Source organism: Nannospalax galili, unplaced genomic scaffold, assembly GCF_000622305.1.
Source record: "Nannospalax galili isolate Female #2095 unplaced genomic scaffold, S.galili_v1.0 scaffold456, whole genome shotgun sequence".
NCBI classification, from domain to species: Eukaryota; Metazoa; Chordata; class Mammalia; order Rodentia; family Spalacidae; genus Nannospalax; species Nannospalax galili.
The window spans coordinates 208674-231660 of record NW_008337055.1 but is presented as its reverse complement, the minus strand read 5'-3'; the positions used below and the strand labels follow the sequence as shown (position 1 = coordinate 231660).

General features: G+C 45.7%; 1 protein-coding gene across 2 annotated transcripts; it reads right to left on the bottom strand.

Annotated features, from left to right (window-relative positions):
* Positions 1-5153: 5153 nt before the first annotated feature.
* Positions 5154-22517, bottom strand: Znf322 (zinc finger protein 322). 2 transcript variants are annotated; one of them, XM_029562983.1, is made up of 3 exons: positions 22235-22517; positions 13372-13439; positions 5154-9305 (listed from the first exon to the last, which is right to left on the bottom strand). In XM_029562983.1, the coding sequence occupies exon 3, from the start codon at positions 9125-9127 to the stop codon at positions 7928-7930; it is 1200 nt and encodes a 399-aa protein (XP_029418843.1). In that variant the 5' UTR covers positions 9128-9305; positions 13372-13439; positions 22235-22517; the 3' UTR covers positions 5154-7927. The 2 variants fall into 2 exon arrangements, with proteins under 2 accessions (XP_029418843.1, XP_008830075.3); XM_008831853.3 differs by having other exon boundaries at positions 22314-22517.
* Between the last annotated feature and the right edge of the window lie 470 nt (positions 22518-22987).

Here is a 22987-nt window from a genome sequence, read left to right as displayed (position 1 = left end):
TGAAATGAGAGATCTTCTTAATTGGATCATCTGAAGCTGGAAGACATGCCCCAATGTGTGTTACCTTCTGATGGCAGCCTGTATAAAAGGCCACGGCAGAGGAGAACGCCTGGCTTCTTGCTGCTTGCCTTCTCTTGCTGGTGAGTTCGTCTTGCTGCTGTAGATTGAAGACTAGCTGATCTTCTGGAATTTGTCAGACCTTCGATGCCAGATTGGGACTCCTGAGACATCCAGCCTCGTGAACTGAGCGACTATGGATTCTCAGCCTCTCCAGTGTGGTGCAGCCATTGTTGGACTACTCGGACTCTATCCTGTGAGCTAAGCTGGTAAATCTCTATACATATATATTCATTCTACCGGTTATGTTTCTTTGGAGAACGCTGATGAACACAGTATGTAAGAAAGCAAAAGTGTAGGGACACACTAAGAAGACATAAAAATTGGTTTAAAAGGTTTTCAACTGGTCACATTTAGCATAATTTAAGCCTCACAAAGAATGATGGTAGTGGACACATCAAAATAAAAATCCAGGAATCCACAGTGATACTTAGAACAAAAGGGAGCTGTAGGGAAGGTTCTGTTTCTACATAAAACTAATTGTTCAAAAAAAAAATCAAAGAAATGGAAAATATTCATTTTGCAATTTCCACTATAATCCATTCAAGTGAGGATAGTCTAGGTTGTGAAAATGACCCATATAGTCTTAAAGTATCACTCACCACTTATTATAAAGTAGAAAAGGGACCTTTACATCCTTAAAGAAGTATTTTAAACAACTTAGCATATCACTAACGAGACAAATAGACATCATGGGCCTCCTGTGGGACCCAGCAGGAGACACACATTACCTCCTTTAGACAGAACAATGTGCATGAAAGTCCCAGTTGTTAGGACACACCCTGACAAGTGAAAACCTTTAGCAAACAATTCAGAAGTTTAATACATAATAGATAAAACAAATGTGGCAGAATACTAAGCCAAGAATCTAGGTGAACTTCCATCTACTCAATGGGTATGAAATTTTAAAAACAAAACATTGGGGTGTCAGGCTTGGTGGCACTTGGGAAGCTGAGGTAAGAGGATCACAAGTTTAATGTCTGTCTGGGCTATAGTGAGACCCTGTCTCAACCAATAAATACATGGAAACAAAACCAAACTAAAGCAGTTTATGAATGAGTAAAAAAGAAGTCAGAGCGCTTCTGTGGCTCTAGACATCCTGATGTGGCTAGCAGTTGCTTAAAGTGACCTGATAGCCCTCAACTTCTGTGGGTTGGAATCTGGGTTACCTGCATCTGCTGTTGCTCGGTCTCTCTGGGCTGAACTCTCACTCCAGGCATAGGACCTTTACCACAGTTACTGACTGGTAGAATTCATTTTTCAAAACTTCAGGTCTGAGGCTCTGTTTTCATGTCAATCCAAGACAAACCCACTGTTCCTACAGGCTGCCCCGTGGCTCTTAACCAGTTTCCTACACACACACACACACACACACACACACACACACACACCACACACACACACGTTTACTTCAAGGCAAGCACAATCTTTTCCAGTCAGCTCAAGTAGACTATCCCATCATCTTTGTCATAAGATCCTAGTCTAAGCAAGGGAGAAACTCAAGTCACCGCCCTTTGTGCTCAAAAGGAAAGAACTACTCGATCCAAGTACCCACTGGGCTTGCTTCTGGGCTCCAGTGATTAGAACAAAAAGGAAAACGAAAGGCTGTGAGAGCCTAAACTTCTAAGATGGGGAGAGGAATGACATTGGAGTTCAGGAAATGTCTGTGGGGCTGCAGACGGAGCTCAGAGTGCTTGCCTAGCATTCATGAAGCCCTAGGTTCAATACCAAGCACCTCACAAGCTGAGAGCAGTGGTGCATGCTTATAATCCCAGCACAAGAGGATCAGAAGTTGTTCATGGTCACTCCTGGCTATGTAAGTTTGAGGCCAGCCTAGGCTACTTGAGGCCCTTGTCTTACAAAGAAAAAAAAAAAAAGAGAATCAGTATCATCCTGTTACAACGTACAAGATGGAGGGCACCACCCGAGATGCAGAGCTAGGGAGCATATATTGTATTCGGGTTTCAAATGTAGTCACGGAGAAGGCAGCTAGCTGAGAGGGTAGCTAAGTAAAGAACCGAGGGAAGAAGTCACACTGCAGCAAAATAAACATTTAGAAATGAAGACAGTGAGGACTGGACAGACGGCTCACCAATTAAGAGCACTGGCTGCTCTTGCAGAGGTCCCAAGTTCAGTTCTTAGCGCTGAGGCTACCCATCCGTAACTCCAGTTCCAAGGGATCTAAAACCCTCTTCTTGCCTCTGTTGGCACTGCACAACATGGTGCACTTACGCACATGCAGGCAAAACAGTCATCACACAAAATGAAACTAAAGAAATGAAGGCTGAAGCCTTTAAGCTGGTGAACTCGGGAGGAGCCAGTAGACTGACATCAGGGGCAACATAAACTCTCAGCCAATGAAAAGGCATCTCTGCACATGTAAAGACAGAAAAATCTTCAGCAAAGAAAATGATCAACAGAGCCCATGAAAAGAAGGTTCTAGAAGTTACTGAAGACAATGTAGCTTGGAAGGATGGAAGGTTTGGCATGTTCAAAGGGAGTCAAGGCACTAATTCCCTAGGGAGAAGACAGGTTAGCTAAGTGATTTGTAGTAAGGAGGGCTACGACTGCCAGATTTTCGTCCTGAAGAACAGGTAACGTGGTGGGAGAGGATGGATGGGTAAACAGGGCTACAGTGGTTAGGACTCCAGCAGAGCGGGTCACTGCAGCAGCACATAAAATTCCCTGATCAGTCCACGACTGTGGACTGAGCTGCCCACAGGAAACCCATAAGGCCTTCCTACCCAAGAGCCACTGTCATCATGTCTCCCTAAGCAGTTCCCATTTCCTTCACGGGTAAGACCGAGGCCCCTTTTTAGAAGAGGTGCTGGGTTCAATGAGGGTCCATGTGCTGGACAGCTTTAGTGTCAACTTGACACACCTGGGCTGAGGGAGCCTCAATTGGTGAATTGCCTCCATAGGCCTGGCCTGTGGCCATGTCTGTGTGGCATCTTCTTGACTGCTGAGTGATGTGGGAGGGCTCAGCCCACTGTGGGTGGTGCCACCCCTGGGCAGGTGGGCCTGTGTTGCATAAGAAAGCAGGCTAAGCAGGGGCCAGGGGAGCAAGCCAGTAAGCAGCCATTCCTCCATGGCCTGTGCTCCAGCTCCTGCCGAGTTCCTACCTTTGGCTCCCTGATGAACCTGGGAGATGAGAGGAACTTGGTATTGCTCGGAGTATTTTGTCACAGCAATGGAGAAATAAGCTAAGACAGTCCACTTCAAATTCTGTAAGAAAGGCACCTCATTTTCAGAGTAATAATGCAGCCTCCCAGACAACCAAGACCAGGAGTTCTGAGGTTTCCCAGGTACAAAATAGATCCAAAATAGCTATTCCAAAGGTCCTCCCGTCCCCTCACTAGGTGCCAGTCTTCAATTTGATGTTTCCATTCATTACCAATGGAGTCCTTCTATTCCCACGATTATATTAACTGATGAAGCAGAGCCTCTACCTAGACTCACCATGTAGCTGAGGTTGGCCTTTAACTCCTGGTCCCTTTACTTCCATCCACCTCCTGAGTTCATGTGTGTGCACATGTTAAGACTGCACATATAGAGGCCAGAGATCAACTTTGTTTCCCCCTACACACTCCCACTTTTATTTGGGGGGAGGGGTGAGACAGGTCTCCTCTTAAGAACTGGGATTAAAGAACTGCACCACCACATCTGGCTCTTATTTTTAATTTTCGCAATTTATTTTTATTTTATATGTATGAGTGTTTTACCTATAACTCCAGGGGATGCTGTTAGCCTCCATGTGGGTAATGGGAACTGAACCCAGGTCCTCTACAAGAGCATCCAGTGCACTTAGCTATTGAGCCATCTCTGCAGCTCCTTCAGTTTTTTGAGACAAGGTCTCTCACTGAACCCAGGGCTCACCAAGTTAGCTAAACTGGTTGGCCAGTGAACTCAGGATTCCTTCTGTCTCCCGGTGCTAGGAGTACAAGTACGAACTACTCATACCATTGTGCCTACTTTTTCCATGGGTGCTGGGGAGCCACACTCAGGTTGCTATGGATACGCAGCAAGCAGGTTACCCACTGAGCTATCTCCCCAGCCATTATTCCTGCTTTTTGTTGCCTTTGACAGATGGACAGAAGCTCCCTCTGCAAGGCTAGCAACTCCTAAGCCTTCCTTAACACTTGCAACCCCACCTCGACCTGGGAAAATGATGACTCAGGCAGAGATGAGACAAGAAAGCTTGGGATGCACTAGGGGGAAAAACATACCTGTGGTGCCAGACATCCTCTCACCCCAGGGTCCCAGATACTGGGCATGCTTTCACCTATTTCTAGGGGATATGACTAGTATTTCTTGTTACATATGTATGTGTATGTGTATGTGTACACACACACACACACACACACACACACACAAACATCTTCAATGTTGAGGTGCAGCATCATTTCAAGGAAAAAATAAAACACACCATGCAGGCTACAGGCCTTGTTTGGCCACACCACTCTGAATGTTGGGAAGAAAAACAACAACAAAAAAAACTCCTCAAAAAACCAAAAAACTCAACCGTCCAGTTTCCCTTTCCCACTCACCGAGCCAACTGTCACATTTCCCTCTCACCCTTTTCTTACCAGGAAAGTCTTGGGTCCGAGTCTGTTGGCAGAACAGACACAACTAGGGGAAACACTGTCCTGAGGTCAACACTTCCTCAACTCCAGCAGAACCAGAGCTAGAGTCAAGTGGGGATTCTCCTGAGAAAATAAAATTCTAAAACTTATTCAGTTACTCATATTTATTTTTTTAGTGTTTTGAAGGGGTTTGAATTTGGGTTTTACAGAATTTTAGCAGACCTCTAATGTGTCAGTTCAAGCTCTTGGCCCCCAGAAGGCTTCGGAAGGACATGATGTCCAGAGTAAGGGAGAAGCTCCTTCCAGGGCTCCACGCCTCTGCATCAAGACCTCCTGAGACGCTGGGTCCATGGTTACACTACGCTACCATGTTGCACAAACATCTGTGTATCCTGACACCAGTGTAGGGGCAGGCAAATTTCTCACAGTACAGTGGAGATAGGAACGGAGTCATTCAGAACAAATGTTTATTTAAGAATTAAAAGAAAACAAAAACATTAAAGCATAGTACATGGACGGAATATAATTTATCTCATTTGGTCTGAAATGTTGAAGAAGTTACTCTACTTACCTGAGGTAGATTTGGGTTGGCACTGCTTCAAGGGGCCTCCATCCATCCCAGGATTACCTTCTAGTTCTGGTTACAGGGCCCAAGTGGTCCTCTCCAACCTCAGGTCATGCTATATGGGTAACACCAGCACCTCCCCACCACGGTTTAAAGTCCTCAGGTTTTTACATCCCCAAAGTTCCGTTTGAGGGATGGTCCACTGTTAACTTACTTAGAGACTACCATTACCAGCAAGATTAGCTGAAGGAAGGGTACGTCACCAGCCTGCTAATGATACTAACTTTGTCCCTTTCTCCATGGTCTGTCTACTGATGAATGAGCAGCCGTAACGACTAATTTTTATTACTGCCATGCCAAACATCCAGTATTAATATTTTAAGTATCACAATCATCAAACTTAACTCTAGTAATAGGCATGATTTTCACCAAAGAGAAAAATATATATCTTGTGTGTTCTATCACACTGGGACAAGAGCTATTTATAAATATTACCAGAACACATCAGATTAAATAAACTTACAGAACCTATTTTGTAAGAGAAAAAAAAATCCAGGACCTAGATTCCTCATGTGGACTACGTCCACGAGCCGTCAGGATGAGCACTTACAGCCACAAACTAGCAGCTGATCAAAGTCACGAATCGCAACAATAGTACCCCTGGAATTGATGTGGGGTCTGCTAAAGAGGGCTCTGACTAGCAACAAAATAATTATTAGTCTACAGAGACCCATATCCTACAAGAAATTAAAGTATCTATTAAGCATCTTTTAATCCAAAGGAAGGAAAACACTGAGTAGTGACCATTTAGTCAGGGGCCGGGGACTACCAGAGAACACTAAGGACTCTCAATCCTCTGCTGGACCGGAAACAAACACTCCTTCTTGAACCCTGGTGGCTCTACCAGCCACTTCCCCCTTCTAGCACTTAGAATCGGACATTCCGGGCCAAGCATATACCACCTATTGTGCTGATGGCAATCCTTCCCTGCGCCTAAAAGGTACTTTCGTTTCCTTGGCAGAACTGAAACTAAAATGTGTCGTGAGGCTTGCTTGGCTACAAGGAGCAGGACAAGGGGAGGAAGAGCCTGCGCTCTGGAGCCGGGACTCAGAGACCACGTCCTGCTCCTCCATCAGCGCCTCGCTGGGTCTCATCTCACTCAGGCTTCACACTCCCCTGGAGCTGGAGGCTGGAGCAGCTGAGGTTCTACCACTGAAGGACGATAAAGCAAGTCACAAAAATCTGGAGAGTTACCTCATCATGTTTGGACTGGACTTTGGGTTGAAAAGAAATAAATCTCTAAATTTGAAATTTCAAGTACCAATGATAACATACAGATATTTTAGAGAAAAGGGCCATTCTGAAGGCAGGCCTCAACGCCGAGCAAACAGCTGAATATTCTGCCCTTTGCTGGGGCAGATCCTTCTAAGGGGAGAACTGCTGGGAGTCTCAATCCAAAGTAGCTTCTTAGTTCTTTCCACAGCTTGCGAAAGGGTCTCGACTTGCTGACAACACACGACCCACTCTAGCCATGAAATTAAATTTAAGAACTTTTAAAGAAAGGGGAAAAAAACCCCAGGAGGCAAAAATCAATGGACTCCTTTCCTCTGACATAACACACACCCGACACCTCACATTGCAAGATCACAGTCCTGTCCTTTACTGGATTTATGGATTTTAAAAAAGAAAAGTAAGCAATCACTAAGCAGTTCAGATAAAAAAGCATCTTTACCTGAGTTACCCATCAGGCCTACTCTGACCTGCCCTAGGTCCTCCCAGAACACACTTCTGAGTATCTCAAAGACTACTTCCAAACCAACTCCATTTAAAGTTTCTCGACAACATGGTCCAGCCACCTCTGAGAACAGCTCTTCTTGTCCACATCGAGTAGATTTTCACCCACAGCTAGATCTCACTGGAGTAACCTCTCTGCAGAGCAGTTCTCGGGACCCAATTAGACAGCAGCTTTAAACTTCTCATATTCCTAAGCATTTGTGGGGTGTTCGCCAACATGAGTTCCCTGATGTACCCCAAGAACTGAAAACAGGCCAGGTTTCTCATTTGGACACTTAGATCTTTCCTGATTTTTGTCTAGGGGGATGCGAACCCAAGTAAAGCTCTCCAACAAATGTTTCTGCCACACTCAAGGCAAGTTTGCATTTACCAGTATGGCTCCTCTGATGGGTAAGAAAAGCGAGGATTCTGCTAGAAGCTCCTTCCATAACTTCTGGAGTTTCTCCCTAGGGAAAATTCTGTGGCATCCACTGAGATGTACATCCTGCCTTGTCTGTAGCCCTATGAACACGAAGCACTTAGACAGCTGTTCCCTGATGGGAGCTCAGGCGCTGATGGGGGCTGAGCACTGCAGGAACACTTTCATGCTGCCTACCGTGGGAATCATCTCGAAAGCCCCCAGTTTGTGCTCAAGCTAAACGTTTTCCAAAACCCAGACCATCTGTGAAGTTTCTCACTGTAGTGGCCAATAAAGGTGTTCAGGTCAGGCCACTCTGTAATGCTTTTCTTACACTCCTAAGACTGCAGACTCTCTGGTCCCCAATGAAGTCTGAGCTCTGAGGAAAATCTGAAATTCACCTGGGGTTCTTTACGGTAATGAGTTCTGATGTGTAAATACATGTTTTAAGGTTCTCCAACTTCCTGCTAGTCAAGACATCTGCGAGGTTTCTCCATGAGGAGGGCTGAGTTCAAGGCCTTTCTCACTCACACTGCACATGTATTTTTCACCGATGTGCACCGTCTCGTGCTGAAGAAGGGCTGAGCTGTGACGGAAGCTTTTGTCACAGACACTGTACTTGTAATGCAGCTCTTCTGTCTGAGTCCTCATTTTCTGCTGGGCAATGAAGTCCATGCCCAGGAGGAAGCCACTCTCACACGTGGACCACTGATGTGGCTTTTCGTCCATGTGAATCCTCTGATGGACAATGAGGTCTGAGCCACAGCTGAAACTTTTCTCATATTCAAGGCATTTGAAGGTGTGAGTGTGAGTTGCCTGGTGCCTAATGAGGTTGGCACTCCGAGTAAAACTTCTCATGCACTCCAGGCATTTATACGGCTTCTCACCTGTGTGGACTCTCTGGTGTACGATAAGGTCCGATTTCTGACCGAAGCACTTTTCACAGGCACCACACTTGTAGGGCTTCTCCCCAGTGTGAACCCTCTTGTGTACGATGAAGGCTGAACGGTGTCGGTAACTTTTCTCACACTTGTTACACTTGTAAGGCCTTTCGCCAGTGTGAGTCCTCTGGTGGCTAATAAGATCTGACTTCCCACTAAAGGCCTTTTCACACTCCAGACACTTAAATGGTTTCTCACCTGTGTGAGTTCTTCGGTGCCTTATGAGGTTTGTACTTCGACTGAAGCATTTATCACACTCACTACACAGATACGGTTTTTCGCCTGTGTGGCTTCGCTGGTGGACAAGTAGGTCAGAGCTCTGACCAAAGTTCTTGCCACAGATGTCACATGTGTAGAACTTTCTGCCCGCATGCGTCCTCTGGTGTCCGGAAAGGGCTAAGTGGTGCCAGAAGCTCTTGTCACATCTGCTGCACTTATACGGCTTCTCGTAGCTGTGGGTCCTCTGGTGGGAGATGAGCTCTGAGCTTTGGATGAAGGCTTTCTCACACATCTCACATCGACAGGGCTTCTCCTCAGTGTGGGTTCTCTCACACATAAGTGCTAAGCTTTCATGAAAGTTTTGTTCACATTCAAGGCACTGGTGTATCTGATTATCTATTTCCGTGATCTCGTGTACATGAATGAAAATCTTTTTGCCCTTCTGAGGGCATACATGGTATATTCTTCTCTTTTGAGTTCTCTGGTTACATCTCTCTTCTGAAGTGCACATTTTCTATGCCTCTCTCCTAAGTGGTTTTCCATTGGTCTTTTTGACGCTCAATGTATTCATGGTCATTTTCTTGATAACTTCAAACATACATCTGTTTCAAGCCTTCCATTTATTAGCAGTTTGATTTTACAAGTTTCCAGCATCATATATATAAATTTCTTACTTGTTATTTCCAAACCTATGAGACAAAGTAGAAATATTATTTCTATAACTAAGAATTCTCAAAACTAAAATCACTGCAGGAAAGACTAGTGTCTAGAAACTGTGTGTCAGGGCTAGATCCGTGAGTAACAGTGAGTACCAAAGCCCGACCACCTGAGTCTGATTCCCAGAACCTGCTTGGTGGAAGGAGAGGATGGACTGTCTTCTGACCTCACACTAATGCCATGTGGCACCACCACAAGCACAAACACATACACAGGCAAAGTAAATCAATAAATGCAGAGGGAGGGAGAGGGAAGCTCTGTTAGAATCCATACACAGATTCTACATTCTGGCAGGACACCTTATCCAAAATGCTTGGAGAACAAGTCTTTTGGATTTGAGGTTTTGGAGTATCTGCAGATATGAGGTGCCCTGAAGCCAGGACCCCAGTCTACACACAACACTGGCTGTGCTTGCAGAGGACCCGGGTTCAATAGCCAGCACCCATGTGGTGGCTAACAACTGTAACTCCAGTTTCAGGGGATCTGACGCCCTCTTCGGACCTTCCACAGGCATTGCACAATAGGGGTGCACTTATACACAGGCAGACAATACACTCATACACAAAAAATAAAAATAATTTTTAAAAAACTTCCTCAAAAGGAAATTCAATCTGTCAGCTGTCTCCAACTCTGGTCTTCCAAGGCTCCTTCTATGGACACTCGCCTTTACTTCCAACCAAACGGAGGCGGAGTCTCCCTGCTCACTGTCCCTCCCCTGAGGAAAGACCTTTCTTCTCCATGTCTGCAAAGTTCTCCCTCACCTCATTTAAGCTCTGTTCAACTGTTATACTCTCAGTGGGGCTGTTTCTGAGCACCTTACTGTGAAGCGTAACCTGTCTCCGTCCCAGACTCTGAGCACCTACCTTACTGTGAAGTGTAACCTGTCACCGCCCCAGACTCTGAGCACCTACCTTACTGTGAAGTGTAACCTGTCACCGCCCCAGACTCTGAGCACCTACCTTACTGTGAAGTGTAACCTGTCACCGCCCCAGACTCTGAGCACCTACCTTACTGTGAAGTGTAACCTGTCTCCGTCCCAGACACAACACCTTTCTTGCCTTTCCTGTTTTCTTTTCTCTACCTAGTGTCAACCCTGACAGACAAGGATCTTTTTTTCTGTTCTCATATTATTCAAATCACTCACTGCTGTCTAATTAATACCTAGGACAATCCTGGTACACAGGTTTTCCAAACTTAGAACAAAGTACTTATCTGATACCCACAGACCCTTATAACCCATGAAACCTCTATTGTTCAGTATATTCACTTTTTTCTGGGGAAACGCTAGTTTCTCATAAAGACTGAGTATCCAAGAAACTGTTATTGGACTGGAGCCTCATGTATCAAAAGTATCAAAACTCACTAAATACAGCACACTGCAAATGTTAAAGCTCACTGAATGCAGCATGCTGGATGTAAAATGGAGCAGAATTCAGAGAAATATCACCCCAAAGGATCTCAAAGGCACAGTAGATCATGTTTACTTCCTGGTGATGAGACGACAGATGACATTCTATCTCATCAATTTACCAACTCTGGTTTCTAATTTTCACTCAGCAATTAGTATGATTTCCTGTGTAAGGCACATACATTCTCCTGCTTACTGCAATAAGTAATAGGCTTAGTCAGAAAGAAAATTACCCACAGATACCAAGGCTTCAAATGTCAACTTGGAAAAGCTCTAAAATTTAGTTTGACAAGTAGGAAGAACTGAATGTAAAAGGCATTCAGACGTGTGGGAAACACCACTTTGTGACAGAGGGACACAGCAGAGATGAGCTGTGAGGCACGTTGGGAAGCCCGGCCGTCTTTGAGAAAAGAAGGAAACTAAACAACAGACACTTGGCCGACGCAGTGACGGCGCCAGCGTTCCAACAGCCTGTCTCCTGCACTGCACTCAGCAGTGAGCTTTCTGCGGCGTGAGGCAACACAGAACCCACAGGAATTACCCTGGGAAGTGAGGATATACTCATCAGATGGACCTTGCTAGCCAACAAATTATCCATCCCCTGAAAAGAGGATGTTTTTCTACGTATTTAGTGCCAAGATGGTGATTCAGAGTTCGCTTTGTCAACTGATGCATGTGGGTATCGGATTCCAAAGAACTGCCTGGAATGGGGGTTATCCACAGCAAACATGGTTTTCCCTCCATGACCAAGGGCCTCAGGAAAAAATACCAGAAAAGCCACTAACCACCATGCATGAAGCTCAGAAGCACGCTCTGTCCCTGTAACAACCAACCTCACCCGCTAAAGCACCAGGGAACAATAGTCTTTTATTGAGCTGAGTTTACAGGACTGAATGCCCAGAACCTGTGTAGAATCCACTCTGGCTCACAGTGGAAGTCAGTCAGCAGAAGCATTACACTGATACTAAGCTCTCAATCCACTCCACCCCATATTTCACTTCAGTTTCTGACAAATTCATCCTCAGGTCAAAAATCAGAAGGGTTTCCGGGTATGGTAGCACACACCTTTAATCCCAGCACTCCGGAGGCAGAGGCAGGTGGATCTCTGTGAGTTTGAGGCCAGCGTGAGTTCCAGGCCAGCTGGGGCTACAGGGAGAGACCCTATCTCAAAAACACAATGGATGATGCCTGAAGGACAGCTGAGGTAGTCCTCTGGCCTCCACATACATATACACAGATGTGTACATGCACTTGCACACACATGAACACACACGAAGCCTCTCATGAAGGCAAGTCAGTTATGCACAGGACATGCAGTCATGGCCGCCAAGCTTAGCTAGGAAAGAAGACAATTTAGGGGTGCCTTTGGCTATCTTGAGACCTAGCCTCCACCCTGGACAAACTGGTATCAGGTATGTCCTACAAAAAAAAAAAAATAATAAAATTCAGTACTCCTCCACTTTACACATCACAACCAGGTTGTCATTTCAAACTTTACAAATCCACAGCCAACCACTTCTCACCCACCCAATCTCATCCAAACTACGCTCATTTCCCCTGCGAATTACTACAGCTTCCTAGCTGGCTCCTTTGCTATAGGCTGAACTGTGTCCAACCCTAATCTCTGCAACATGATCTGCAACATGATTTTAAAGAATGACTAAAGCTAAAATGAGGCCATCTGGTGGCCCTAACCCTGATGTTCTTCTAAGGGGGAATCAGGACACCCACAGTTAGCAAAGACGCACACCCAGTAGTGAGCCCACATAAGAATAGTGAGGAGAGCCGTCTGCAAGTCCAGGAGACCTCTAGAGGAGCTCTGGTGGAGTTTAGTCTCCAGAATCCTGGATTTACAGCCTTGGTTATTTGAAGCCCTCAGACTGGTAGTACTTGTCCCAGAGGTCCTAACAAGCTCATGAGCCCTCACTGTCAGGGAGTTAAGAGCCCTCCCTAACCCTCAATTCTGCAGCTAGTGTAGTCCTGATAAAGCAAAAGCTGATGTGTGCACTTCTGTTCTACTCAACAGCTTCCTGTCCTACCCCAGTCCTCACAGCAGCCCAAGAGCCTGACTGGAGCTACCCTGACCTCTGTCACCATTTCTCCAATTCCGTCCCTGAATCCAGCCACCACAGTCTCCTAAGCTGATCCTCTTCCAGATATATCCTACTGGGTTTGTGCTTCCTTTCTTCTGTCTCTGGGCTTCTTCCTCCAGGAATGTGCCTGGCTTTCTCTTTAGACCTCCAAAGACTATCTTTTCACATGTCACGTCTCAGTGAGACCTTTTCCGACCACTCTATTAACTTGTGGGTTGTCTGTCTGATGTCCAGGGTCGCTATCACCTGCTCCTGTTTCATTCTTCCCCACAGCACTTGGCGCATTCTAATGTCCTCTATAATTCCTGTGTTTGTTGCTGTATTTGCTTGTTCTTTCCCTAGTAGACAGAGTAGCACTAGGTATACAGTTGGTACTTAAAAAAAATCACTGCTGTACACGAATGGATCTTCAATGAAACGTCTCTCCTTACTTGGCAGAAAAGGGCCTGACGTACCACTGAGGAGCTCTCTGGAGAGAGGCAGACCTCTCTGAAAGAGAGAAGACTTGTGCGTAGGGCTGAGGCAACTGCAGCTTACCTGGAGTCTGAAAAGCAGTCCTCGCTTCCCAGCTGTGAGAACTTGATCTTCTCAAGACTGACAGCCTTCTGTAAACACAAGAACAAAGAAACATAAGAAGTATTTTACATCGTTTATACCCAAAAACATTTCCCTTAAAAAGGCAAATGAGGTTTCTTTTGTAATATCAACTCAATCCTGAGGAGAATAGCCACAGCCACATGACTCTAAAGAAAAGTACTATTAAGAATTAATTTTTAGGGTGTGGTGGTGCACGCCTGTAGTCCCGGCACTTGGGAGAGGCAGGCAGAGCTCTGTGAGTTCAAGGCCAGCCTGGTCTAGATAATGAGTTCCAGGAGCTGGGGCTACAGGGAGACCCTGTCTCAAAAAGACAAAAAACAAAACAAAAAAACCCCCTAATTTTTAGATTGAATACTAAGAAAAAAAATAAGTCAAAAGAAATGATGAAAATAAAGTTGGAAATGAATGAACTAGAGAACAGAAAAACATATTTAACTATAAATCAAAATACTGGCACTTTGCCAGGCCTGATAGCACAGGCCTTTTAATCCTAGCTCCTTGGGAAAATAAAGCAAGGATGACAAGTTCAAAGCCCACCTGAGCCACGGAGCAGATTCAAAGCCTGTCAGGGCAACTCAGTGAGACCTTGTCTCAAAAACAATTACAACATCCTGGTCATGCAGCTCGTAGTCAAGCAGGTGCCTGGCATGCATTAAGACCTGGGATTCAATCACTAAACAGAAAAAAAGAGATAGAAAAATGTTTGGAGAACACTGAATATGAAGAAACTTTCCTAATGCTTTTGTAAACAAGAGCATTTATATCTAAAGCTGGTGAAGAAAGTACAAAAGATGTAGAGCCCACTATCACTTCCAATATGAGAAATACTACTGAAATTCCATGCATAATGACAGCCATGTGCCATGACGAAGTGGGAATTACTCAAGGGATGCAACACTGGTTAAAGAGGGGAAACCGCTTCAAATAATGAACCAAACTGACAGACTTGTAGAGGAGATTTATAATTATCTCCATTAAAAGCCGCACAAACGCCTAACAGAAATCAACATGTATTCTTGAAGAAAACACTCAAGAAAGTATAAAGTAATAGATACTGCCTTTAATGCAAAGTATGTATTTACTACTTAACCTGCGCCTTGAGAGAGGAAAAGCAGAGCCCTGCCCACTAAGGTGAGGAGCAAGGAGAGATGTCGTCATCCCTTCTCTTACTGAACACTGCTCTGGAAGTTTTCACTGATGTGATTAGATGACAAGAATCAGAGTTACAGTTATTGAAGAAAAAAAGGTAAAGCTCTACTGTTGAGAGCGTGGTAGTGTAGCCAGGAAGCCCTGGAGAAATCAATGAAGAAATGAGTCTTCAAAAATGGCACACTAACAGCTGGACATCCAGATGCCCCCCCCAAAAGTTATCTGGACACCGAGGTTATGGGTGGGTAAAGAAACCGTGATGCATACACAGAGCAGACATTCTTCAGCCTTGCAAAACATCTCTCCCATTTGCACAACGTGGATGAACTCAAAAGACATTATGTATTTTTTTTTAAAAAAGAAAGAAACCTCAGGAACAGGAGCCAGTGTCATGACGCACAGCACTTGGGAGGCAGAGACAGGAGGACAAGGAATTCAAAGCCAGCCTCTGTTACAAAGACAGTACCAGACTATCCTGGGCTACAAGACATCTTGTTTTAAAAACTAGAGGGAAGAGGAGGCAGAAACAAGAAAACCCCTGCATGCTAAGAGTATGCTGCTTACTGTGAGAGGACGGTGGTTCACACACAGGCTGGGCGTGAGAGGGCAGGAAGAGGGCGCACTCTACGCACGCAACATTCAGTTAGAAAGACCACGTTCTGAAGACCTACTGTAGTTCATGGTGACTGCAGTTAACAAGCCTTATGAGGAAAGTTCTGACTGGACTTTTTCATCCTGTTTTGTATTTTGAGAGATAATCTCAATACCCCATTCAATCAGGCCTTGGGAATATGATCCTCCTGAGTGCTGAGTTTTTATGTGTGCACAACCACGCCTGGCTGAACAAGTAGATTTTAAGTGCAAAAACTTGATGTTAATACGAATGTTAAATAAGCTTGATTTAGCCATTCCATAGTGTGTGTGTGCACCACATACATGCACATATCTGGTATCAAGTATGTTTTACAAAATCATACAATTTTTATTTTTCAAACAAATTTTTTAAATGCATTATAAATCTAAATGTAAACTATAACTGAATTCCTACATGTAAATACACCATAGTTTCAAAAATTGACTCTGGGTAAGGCTAAGACTTAAGATTTTTTTTTTTTTACTTTTTAAGATTTATGCATATAGTTGTCTAAGTATGTGTGCACATTTGTGCACAGATATGCACGCCTATACACACGCACTGCAGGCCAGGAGGTGTCAGGTGTACTCTTCCATCGCTGCTTTTGTTCCTTGGAGGCAGGGTCTCTCCCGGACCTCGGGTTCATGTTTTTGTTCCTTGGAGGCAGGGTCTCTCCCGGACCTCGGGGTTCATGTTTGCTTGGCAAGGCTGGAAGCCAGCAAGCCCCAGAGATACTCCTGTCTGTCCCACACAGAGCTGGGGTTACAGACACTTGCAGGGATTCCTGGCTTGTTATGTAGTGCTGGGATTTGAACTCCAGTCCCCAAGACTTTGGAGCAAGCACTCTTAACCACTGAGCCTTCTCTCCAGCCCCAGGCTATGACTTTTTATATTAGAAAGAATTGTAAATATCTTTAAAGATGTTTTTATTTACATATGTGTGTGTGTGTCTATGTGAGTGTATACCATGTGTGTAGGTGTTTAGAGGTCAGAAGAGGGTGTCAGATCTCCCAGAGCTGGAATAATAGGCAGTTGTGAGCCATCTGACCAGGGTCCTAGGAACCAAACTCAAGTCCTTGGAAGGGCAGGAAGCTCTCTTAACCACTGAGCCACCTCTCCAGCCCAAATTGTAATTTAAGTATACAAAAGTGATATATTTTGTGCTAGAAAGCAGTCATTAAAACCTATACGTGTATTTATTCATTTGTCCAGAAAAGAAATTAAGAAAAGATAAACAAGAAACCAACATACTTGATTACAAGACAGGTGAACGTGGATCAAATGACAGAAACACAGAATTAGTGTGAATGAGGAGGGCAGTTGCATTTCTCTAACAATACATTTTTGCATATATACACATTCAACAGACAAAATGCAAGGGCTGGGCATGCAGCTCAGCAGTCCAGCAAGTGAGGCCCTAGGTTCAATCCCTAGCACAGAAGGGTGGGGGAGCTGTAAAATGATATAGAAACAAAAGCAAGCAGCAGCCAGGTGTGGTGCTCACAGCTACAGTCCCAGTTCTCAAGGCTGAGGCAGGACTGCCACAAGCTTAAGGTCAGCAGCAACTACAGAGTGAGGCCCTGTCTCAGAACAAGCCAGAGTTTATTTCAAATGAATAATATGATCACCAAAAGAGGGGAAAATAACTAACAGAGTGCAGGGCTACACAGACTCAAGATAAAAGCAGTAGGGCCTCAAAGTATTTGAAAATATTTGAAATATTTTTAGAAAGAGGCCGTGGTGGTTTGAATGAGATGTCTCATAGGCTCCAAGTGTTTGCACATTTTGTGCCCGGTTGGTGGAGCTATTTTGGGAGGTCTTAGAAGGTGTGGCCATGCTGGAGGAAGCAGGTCACTGGGGGCAGGCTTAGAGAGTTCTTAAATCTTGCTGGATCTTGAGTAGCTCTCTTGCTTCCTGCGCCTGCTTGTAGATGTGAGCGCTTACCTTCCACTCCTCCAGTCACCTCTGCCGCCATGATGGACTCTTGCCCCTTTGTAACCCTAAGCTAAATAAACTCTTCCTTCTATAAGTTCCGTTGGTCATGGTGTTTCTATCACAGCAACAGAAAAGAAACTAATACAGAGGCTAATTATGTAGCCCAGGTAGGACTTGAACTCTGATCCTCCTGCCTTAGCACCTGGGGTGTTGGGGTGTGCTGGGATTACAGGGAGATACAACCTCTCCAACTGAAAACAATTACTACCTGTAGTTAGTAGGGATTTTCCTCTTGGAATATACTACTCAATGTGTAGACTCCCCACAGTTGGAGAGGGAGATTACAAACAGAAAAGACCGCACTCTGCACTGTGAACTGATATGGGGCGGAGGGGTATCAGACGAGACCACGGTTTAAAGTATAACGAGAAAGCAGATACGTGTGTACTCACGAGAATGCGGTTTTTCTGATGATGTCAGCTGACAACAAAGAATTGCAATCCCAAGAGTAATGGATTTACCAAGCACCTAAGCTCTGGGTTCTGGGTACCAGTCTTCACAGAGAGGAATCAAGGGAGAACTGCCTGATGACACAGTTTGCAAACAGGCCTGGAATATCCCACTGGGCCAAAGGCAGAGAGAGAGAAGCACTCAAGAAGAATGGGGTGCTGATGTTTAGTGTTTTATGGCGATGAGAACTGAACTCAGGGCCTGGACACACCAGGCAAACACTACCACCAAGCTACACCCCATCCTTTTTATATTTGAGAAAGGTTTTTCCTAGTTCCCCAACTAGTTTGGAAGCTGCAATCCTGTCTCAACTCCCAAGTAGCTGGAATTACAGGCATGTACCACCACACCCACCTGTTATTATCATTGATATTACTTGTTTCTTTTGAGGCAGAGGATCACTGCGTAGCCACCTGGTCCAGAACTTGTATAGCCCAGGCTGGCCTTGAACTCACACAAATCCTTCTGCCTCAGCCTCCTGAGAGTTAACACATCATTAACAGAATAAGAATCTATAAATCTAAACTCATAAAATAATACGTGAATAAAGAGAGGACATTTTAAATCACCTGTCCAATCAAAAGAAGAGCATTACATCTGGCAAAAGTCTCGTTAATGAAAAGGTTATTTAGTAAATACACCATGAAAAGATGCTTACTAAACACAAAGAGTGACTTCATAGTCTAGAACCTGGAAGCCAGTACCTGAACCAGGAGATCAGTATGAAAGAAAGCAGACCACATGCCTTCTCCTGTGACGCAAAGAAACCCTAACTAAGGCACAGAGCCAGATGGCAAATTCCTCACCCTATTCAGGAGACATCAGACAAACCAAATAAATCCTGACTCTACAAAGGGTATCAAGGTTATGAAAGACAAAGTTCTACAATAAAGATGACGCTGCAGTGAAATAAACTGATGTTGGCTGGTCTCGTGGGCCACAAAAGCACCTTTTTTCTCCCCTTTCTATAAATAACCAATGGAAGAGCTGGTTAAGTCTGAACAGCATCTGGAAATTAGACCACAGGTGTGTGAATGTCTTTTCCCTAACTCTGAACTGGTCTGGTACCAGTCCGTTAGCGTTCTAGGAAGAATTAAACACTACAGAAAGTGTAACTGAATAACCACTTTATCAGCTCTCCTGGAAAGAGCAGACAGTGGCACTGGAGGTGTAGACGTGAGCTCCATACCGGGACAGGACTTCTCTCTCTCACAGTCTTAAATGGTTGAGCTTAAATGGTTCAAAACATGTAAACATCTCTGTGCCTAGACACATATAAAACCATTATGTAAACACAGCATGATGTTAATATTTAGAAAAGACAAGAGAAGGGTATATAAGCATTCGGTATACTATTTTATAATTTTGTGAAGTCTGAAATTATTTCAAAATTACAAGGGTTTTTTTTTGTATTTTGTTTTTGTGGTTTTTGAGACAAGGTCACACTATGTACTCCTGAGCTGGCCTAGAACTCACTCTGTAGACTAATCTGACCTCAAACTCAGAGACTGACTTGCCTCGGCCTCCTGAATGCTGGGATTAAAAGGCATGCATCAACATGCCCGGCAGGTTTTGTTGGGTTTTTAAAAAATTTGTTATATGTAAAAACACAGTGGCTGAAGGTTGATATATTCTGGTAGTTAAAACTGAGGCTTAATCTCTTGGATCAGTGTTTTCTTCAAAGTCCCCCTGCTGCTTTTGAACTGAGGAACATGGTCAAGAAATTCACCTCCCTTTGGCTTCAACTTCCCCTTCACAAGACAGTGAGGGAGGGACTAGAGAGGTGGCTCCATGGTTAGAGCCCTGGCTGCTCTTGCAGAGGACCCAGGTTTGGTTCCCAGCACCCACATGGCAGCTCACAACAGGCCATAACTCCAGTTCCAGGGGATCTGGAGCCCTATTCTGGTCTCCACGGGCATTGCATGACATGGGTGCACTGACGTACGTGTAAGCAAAACACTCATCACAGAAAATAAAAACAAAAATATGAAAAAAAAGGACAGTAAGGTATATGACTCCATCCCTACAAGAACTAGCCACTGTGAGGGAGGATTGGGCTCAATGCCTGCTTTCAGCAGATGCTCAGCCAACAGCAAGTTCAATGTATTCTGAACTGCACCTTCACATGAAACTATTGGCACTTACCGAGCCTATCCTTTGTATCTGACTCTTGTGCTTGTTCAAAATCCACAACTACAGTGACTGAGCATGTTACTGAGGAATCAAAATGATGCCAGAACTAGAAAAAAGTTCACAGAGAAGCATCAGAAGGAGAAGGAAGAATTCTAGTCACAAGTAAAGCGGCAAGGCACAAATGAGCTCAGAGACGAGCCCTGGGAGTTTTGTCTTCCAAAACGTCACTATCAAGCTCAAAAGAACACCTTGCAAATAAAGCATTCATTCTAAGCTTGCTCACAGCCTGGCAAATCAATAGATGATCCCATTAAGCCAATAGCTCAGAGGGCACATCTGCCCTCAACAGTCAGGAAAATGCGGGTCTATGAGGGAAGAAAAACAATTTTAAATAAGGAAACAATTTTCCTATTCAAACAAAACATAGTCTGTCATCAAACTTCAAAAAAGACTACGATACTTCCCTAGTTTAAAATACTGTTTCCAACCACATGTACAGTAAAATCCAGTTTCTACTGCCCTGCATCAGTGGAACTTCTGCCATCCTCAGCCTCAGAGGCACCTCAAAATGTCTGTACTGTTCCTTCCGCTTAGAACACTGTTCCTCCACACAGCCTTCGCCACTGCTGGATTCAACTAGCAGACTGAGATTTACCGCCTTAAAGAGCAGCACGCATGACTTTTACGACAATGCATGCCCTTTCACACACTTCTCAATATAATACACCATCCAACTTTGAGATATGTAATTCATATGTTCCCACATTTGCCTACTAAAATAGAACATCTATATTATGGCTAGGACTTAGTCTTTTGATTACTGCAGTATCTGTAATGTTTAAAATACATCTGTTCAACAACACACACAAATATCAGAACAAAAATGGGCCATTATCATCCTTGGGTCTCTAGCAATACAACACACTAAGCGAACATCTTGACTGGTCCACATCTGGGAATCCCAAACGCATCTTCCAAACCTCGGAAACAGGTTACCATCCCCTAGGATGGTTTCTCTTATCGAACCCTAGGAAGAGGCTACTGCTCTCTTTGGGTGCAAGGTCAGACTGCCTATTATAAGCAGGGAGGAAACAAAGTTCAAGTAGACAGGAGTCACAGGATTCAGAGCCAAGGGTATCTTCCCAAAGGATATACCGGACAACCACATATAGTATTTAAGGCACTGTCTGAAACACCATGCTTGCTTGTACAGGCCCCAGACTAGGGAACTCACTTATTTTACATTGAGTACATGGATTATTTCATTTAATCCTCACAGGAACCCTGTAAATTAGATACTAACACCAAATCTGCATCTTACAGACAGAAAACATGCTGCATACAGCAGTTAGCTAATCACTCAAGAGCTCACAGGTAGTTAGGTAACTGAGTCAGGGTTTAAACAGCCATCCTCTGCCCCCAGAGCTTGCTTGAATAGTGGGCACACTGCCTCCTTTGTGTGGCAAATCAAAGGAGTGGCAACTGTTGCCAGCTTGCTATAAATACACATGGTTGCTGGAGAAGAAAGGAACTTCTGCTGAAGGAGAGGGCTCAGTCATCACCACTATGGCCCCAGCTATGGGCCATCCCTGTTCCCATGTTCCTGCCCCCTTCCTCCCTGCCCATCCCTACTCCAAAATCCACACTCATAAAGAGAGCCTGGTACACCACCTAGCAGAACAAGAACAACTCAAGACCAATTCCTTTTGGCAACAGAAGGTCTCTAGAACTGCTGACAACATTCGACTCTTCCCTCCCTAGAGGAAAAAGCAAGCGTGGAAGCAAGGTCTGTCCAGACGCAGCCCTCAACCCTGTCTGCTTACTGTTTCTCCTGCAAGAAGTGCCTGGCCAGGAAGTTCCTCTGAGATCTGCTTTACACAATATAACACTTCACAAGGCCCAAGGCCCTGTTCTCCTCCTGCTGCTACTGTTTGTAGTAATACTTTTCCCTCATTCTGTTGAAACCAGGTCTCCAGGAGCTCAGGTTGGCCCTGACCTGATCCTCCAGCCTCCACCTCCCAAGCCCTGCGGATTGCAGACTGGGGGCCGGCACCCAGGCACAGCGTTATTGCAATAAGGTCAAGACTCCATTCTCCCCACACCAAAAACTGCAGGATGCACGTGATACAGAGTTACATATAACTCAGGCCCCTAAAAATAAGTGGTTATGGACTGCTTTTCCTGGCCGGGCTCTGCAGAGGACAGGCTGCAGGACCGCTAATCCGGACGGGAGAGGAGGGAAAGGGAGGGGAGGAAGATCGGAGGGAGGGAAGAGAGCAGGAGGCAGAGAGGGGAGGGGAAGGGGCAGGAGGGGAGGGGAAGGGAGGGAGCAGGTGAAGGGAGGGGGCCGGGAGGGGAGGGAGGGAAAGGAGGAGGAAAGGGGCCTGGAGGGGAGGAGCTGGAGCGGAGGGTCCGCCCGACGTCGCGGCTTCCAGGACTTACCCACAGCTCCCCCCGACCTCTCACACTCCAAGCACCCGACGCCATGGCCGTAGGCCCCGCGGTTTCGCCCCGCGCTTACTCAGCCGGTCCGGCCTCGGCGGCACTTCCGGTGGTCGGACACTCAAGCCGGGGCTTCCGGGACAGCGCTCTCCGCTGCGGCGAATGCGGCCCCTACTTCCGCCGGGGAGGGAGAGACGGATCGGAGGCCGCCGAAACCCGCAAGCTGCTAGCAGAACCCCACTGCACAACCAGGCCGCCCGCCCGCTCCCCAGCTGGAACGGAGACGCAGCCCCGCCCCGCACGTGACCGCAGCAGGTCCCGCCCTCGGGGCTTCAGCCAATAGACGCAGAGCCTCGGGGAAGGGGCGGGTCCTGAGCGCGCCTGCGCCCTGGGGCTTTCGGAGCCGGGCGCCCGCAGCCTTGGGTTGGGATGCGGCGGCACCCGGCCCGCAGCTTCCTGTAGCTCTCTGGTCTCTTTCCACACAGCCTGGAGAGGAGCGGCCCCACGTGGGCGCGCGGACCCTGAGAACCCGGGCGTCTGGAGACCCGAATGCCCAGACACAGCGAAGCTGTCACTCAAGTAGGTGGTGGCGACGGAGGATGCTGAAGAGGGAGCGGCAGGGCCTTGTGTAAGTGGAAAGCGTGGGGCGACCGCACTGTTCCGTGGACTGTCCTTTCTGATTGCGATTCTAGCAACGAAGAGTCGCTGGTGTGCGCTGCAGAACTAAAACTTCAGAGATTGAATAGTGTGTGT

What these genes read in the sequence shown, in the direction of transcription:
- Znf322 (XM_029562983.1), bottom strand. Translation starts at nt 9,127, where the DNA reads ATGTGCACTTCAGAAGAGAGATGTAACCAGAGAACTCAAAAGAGAAGA.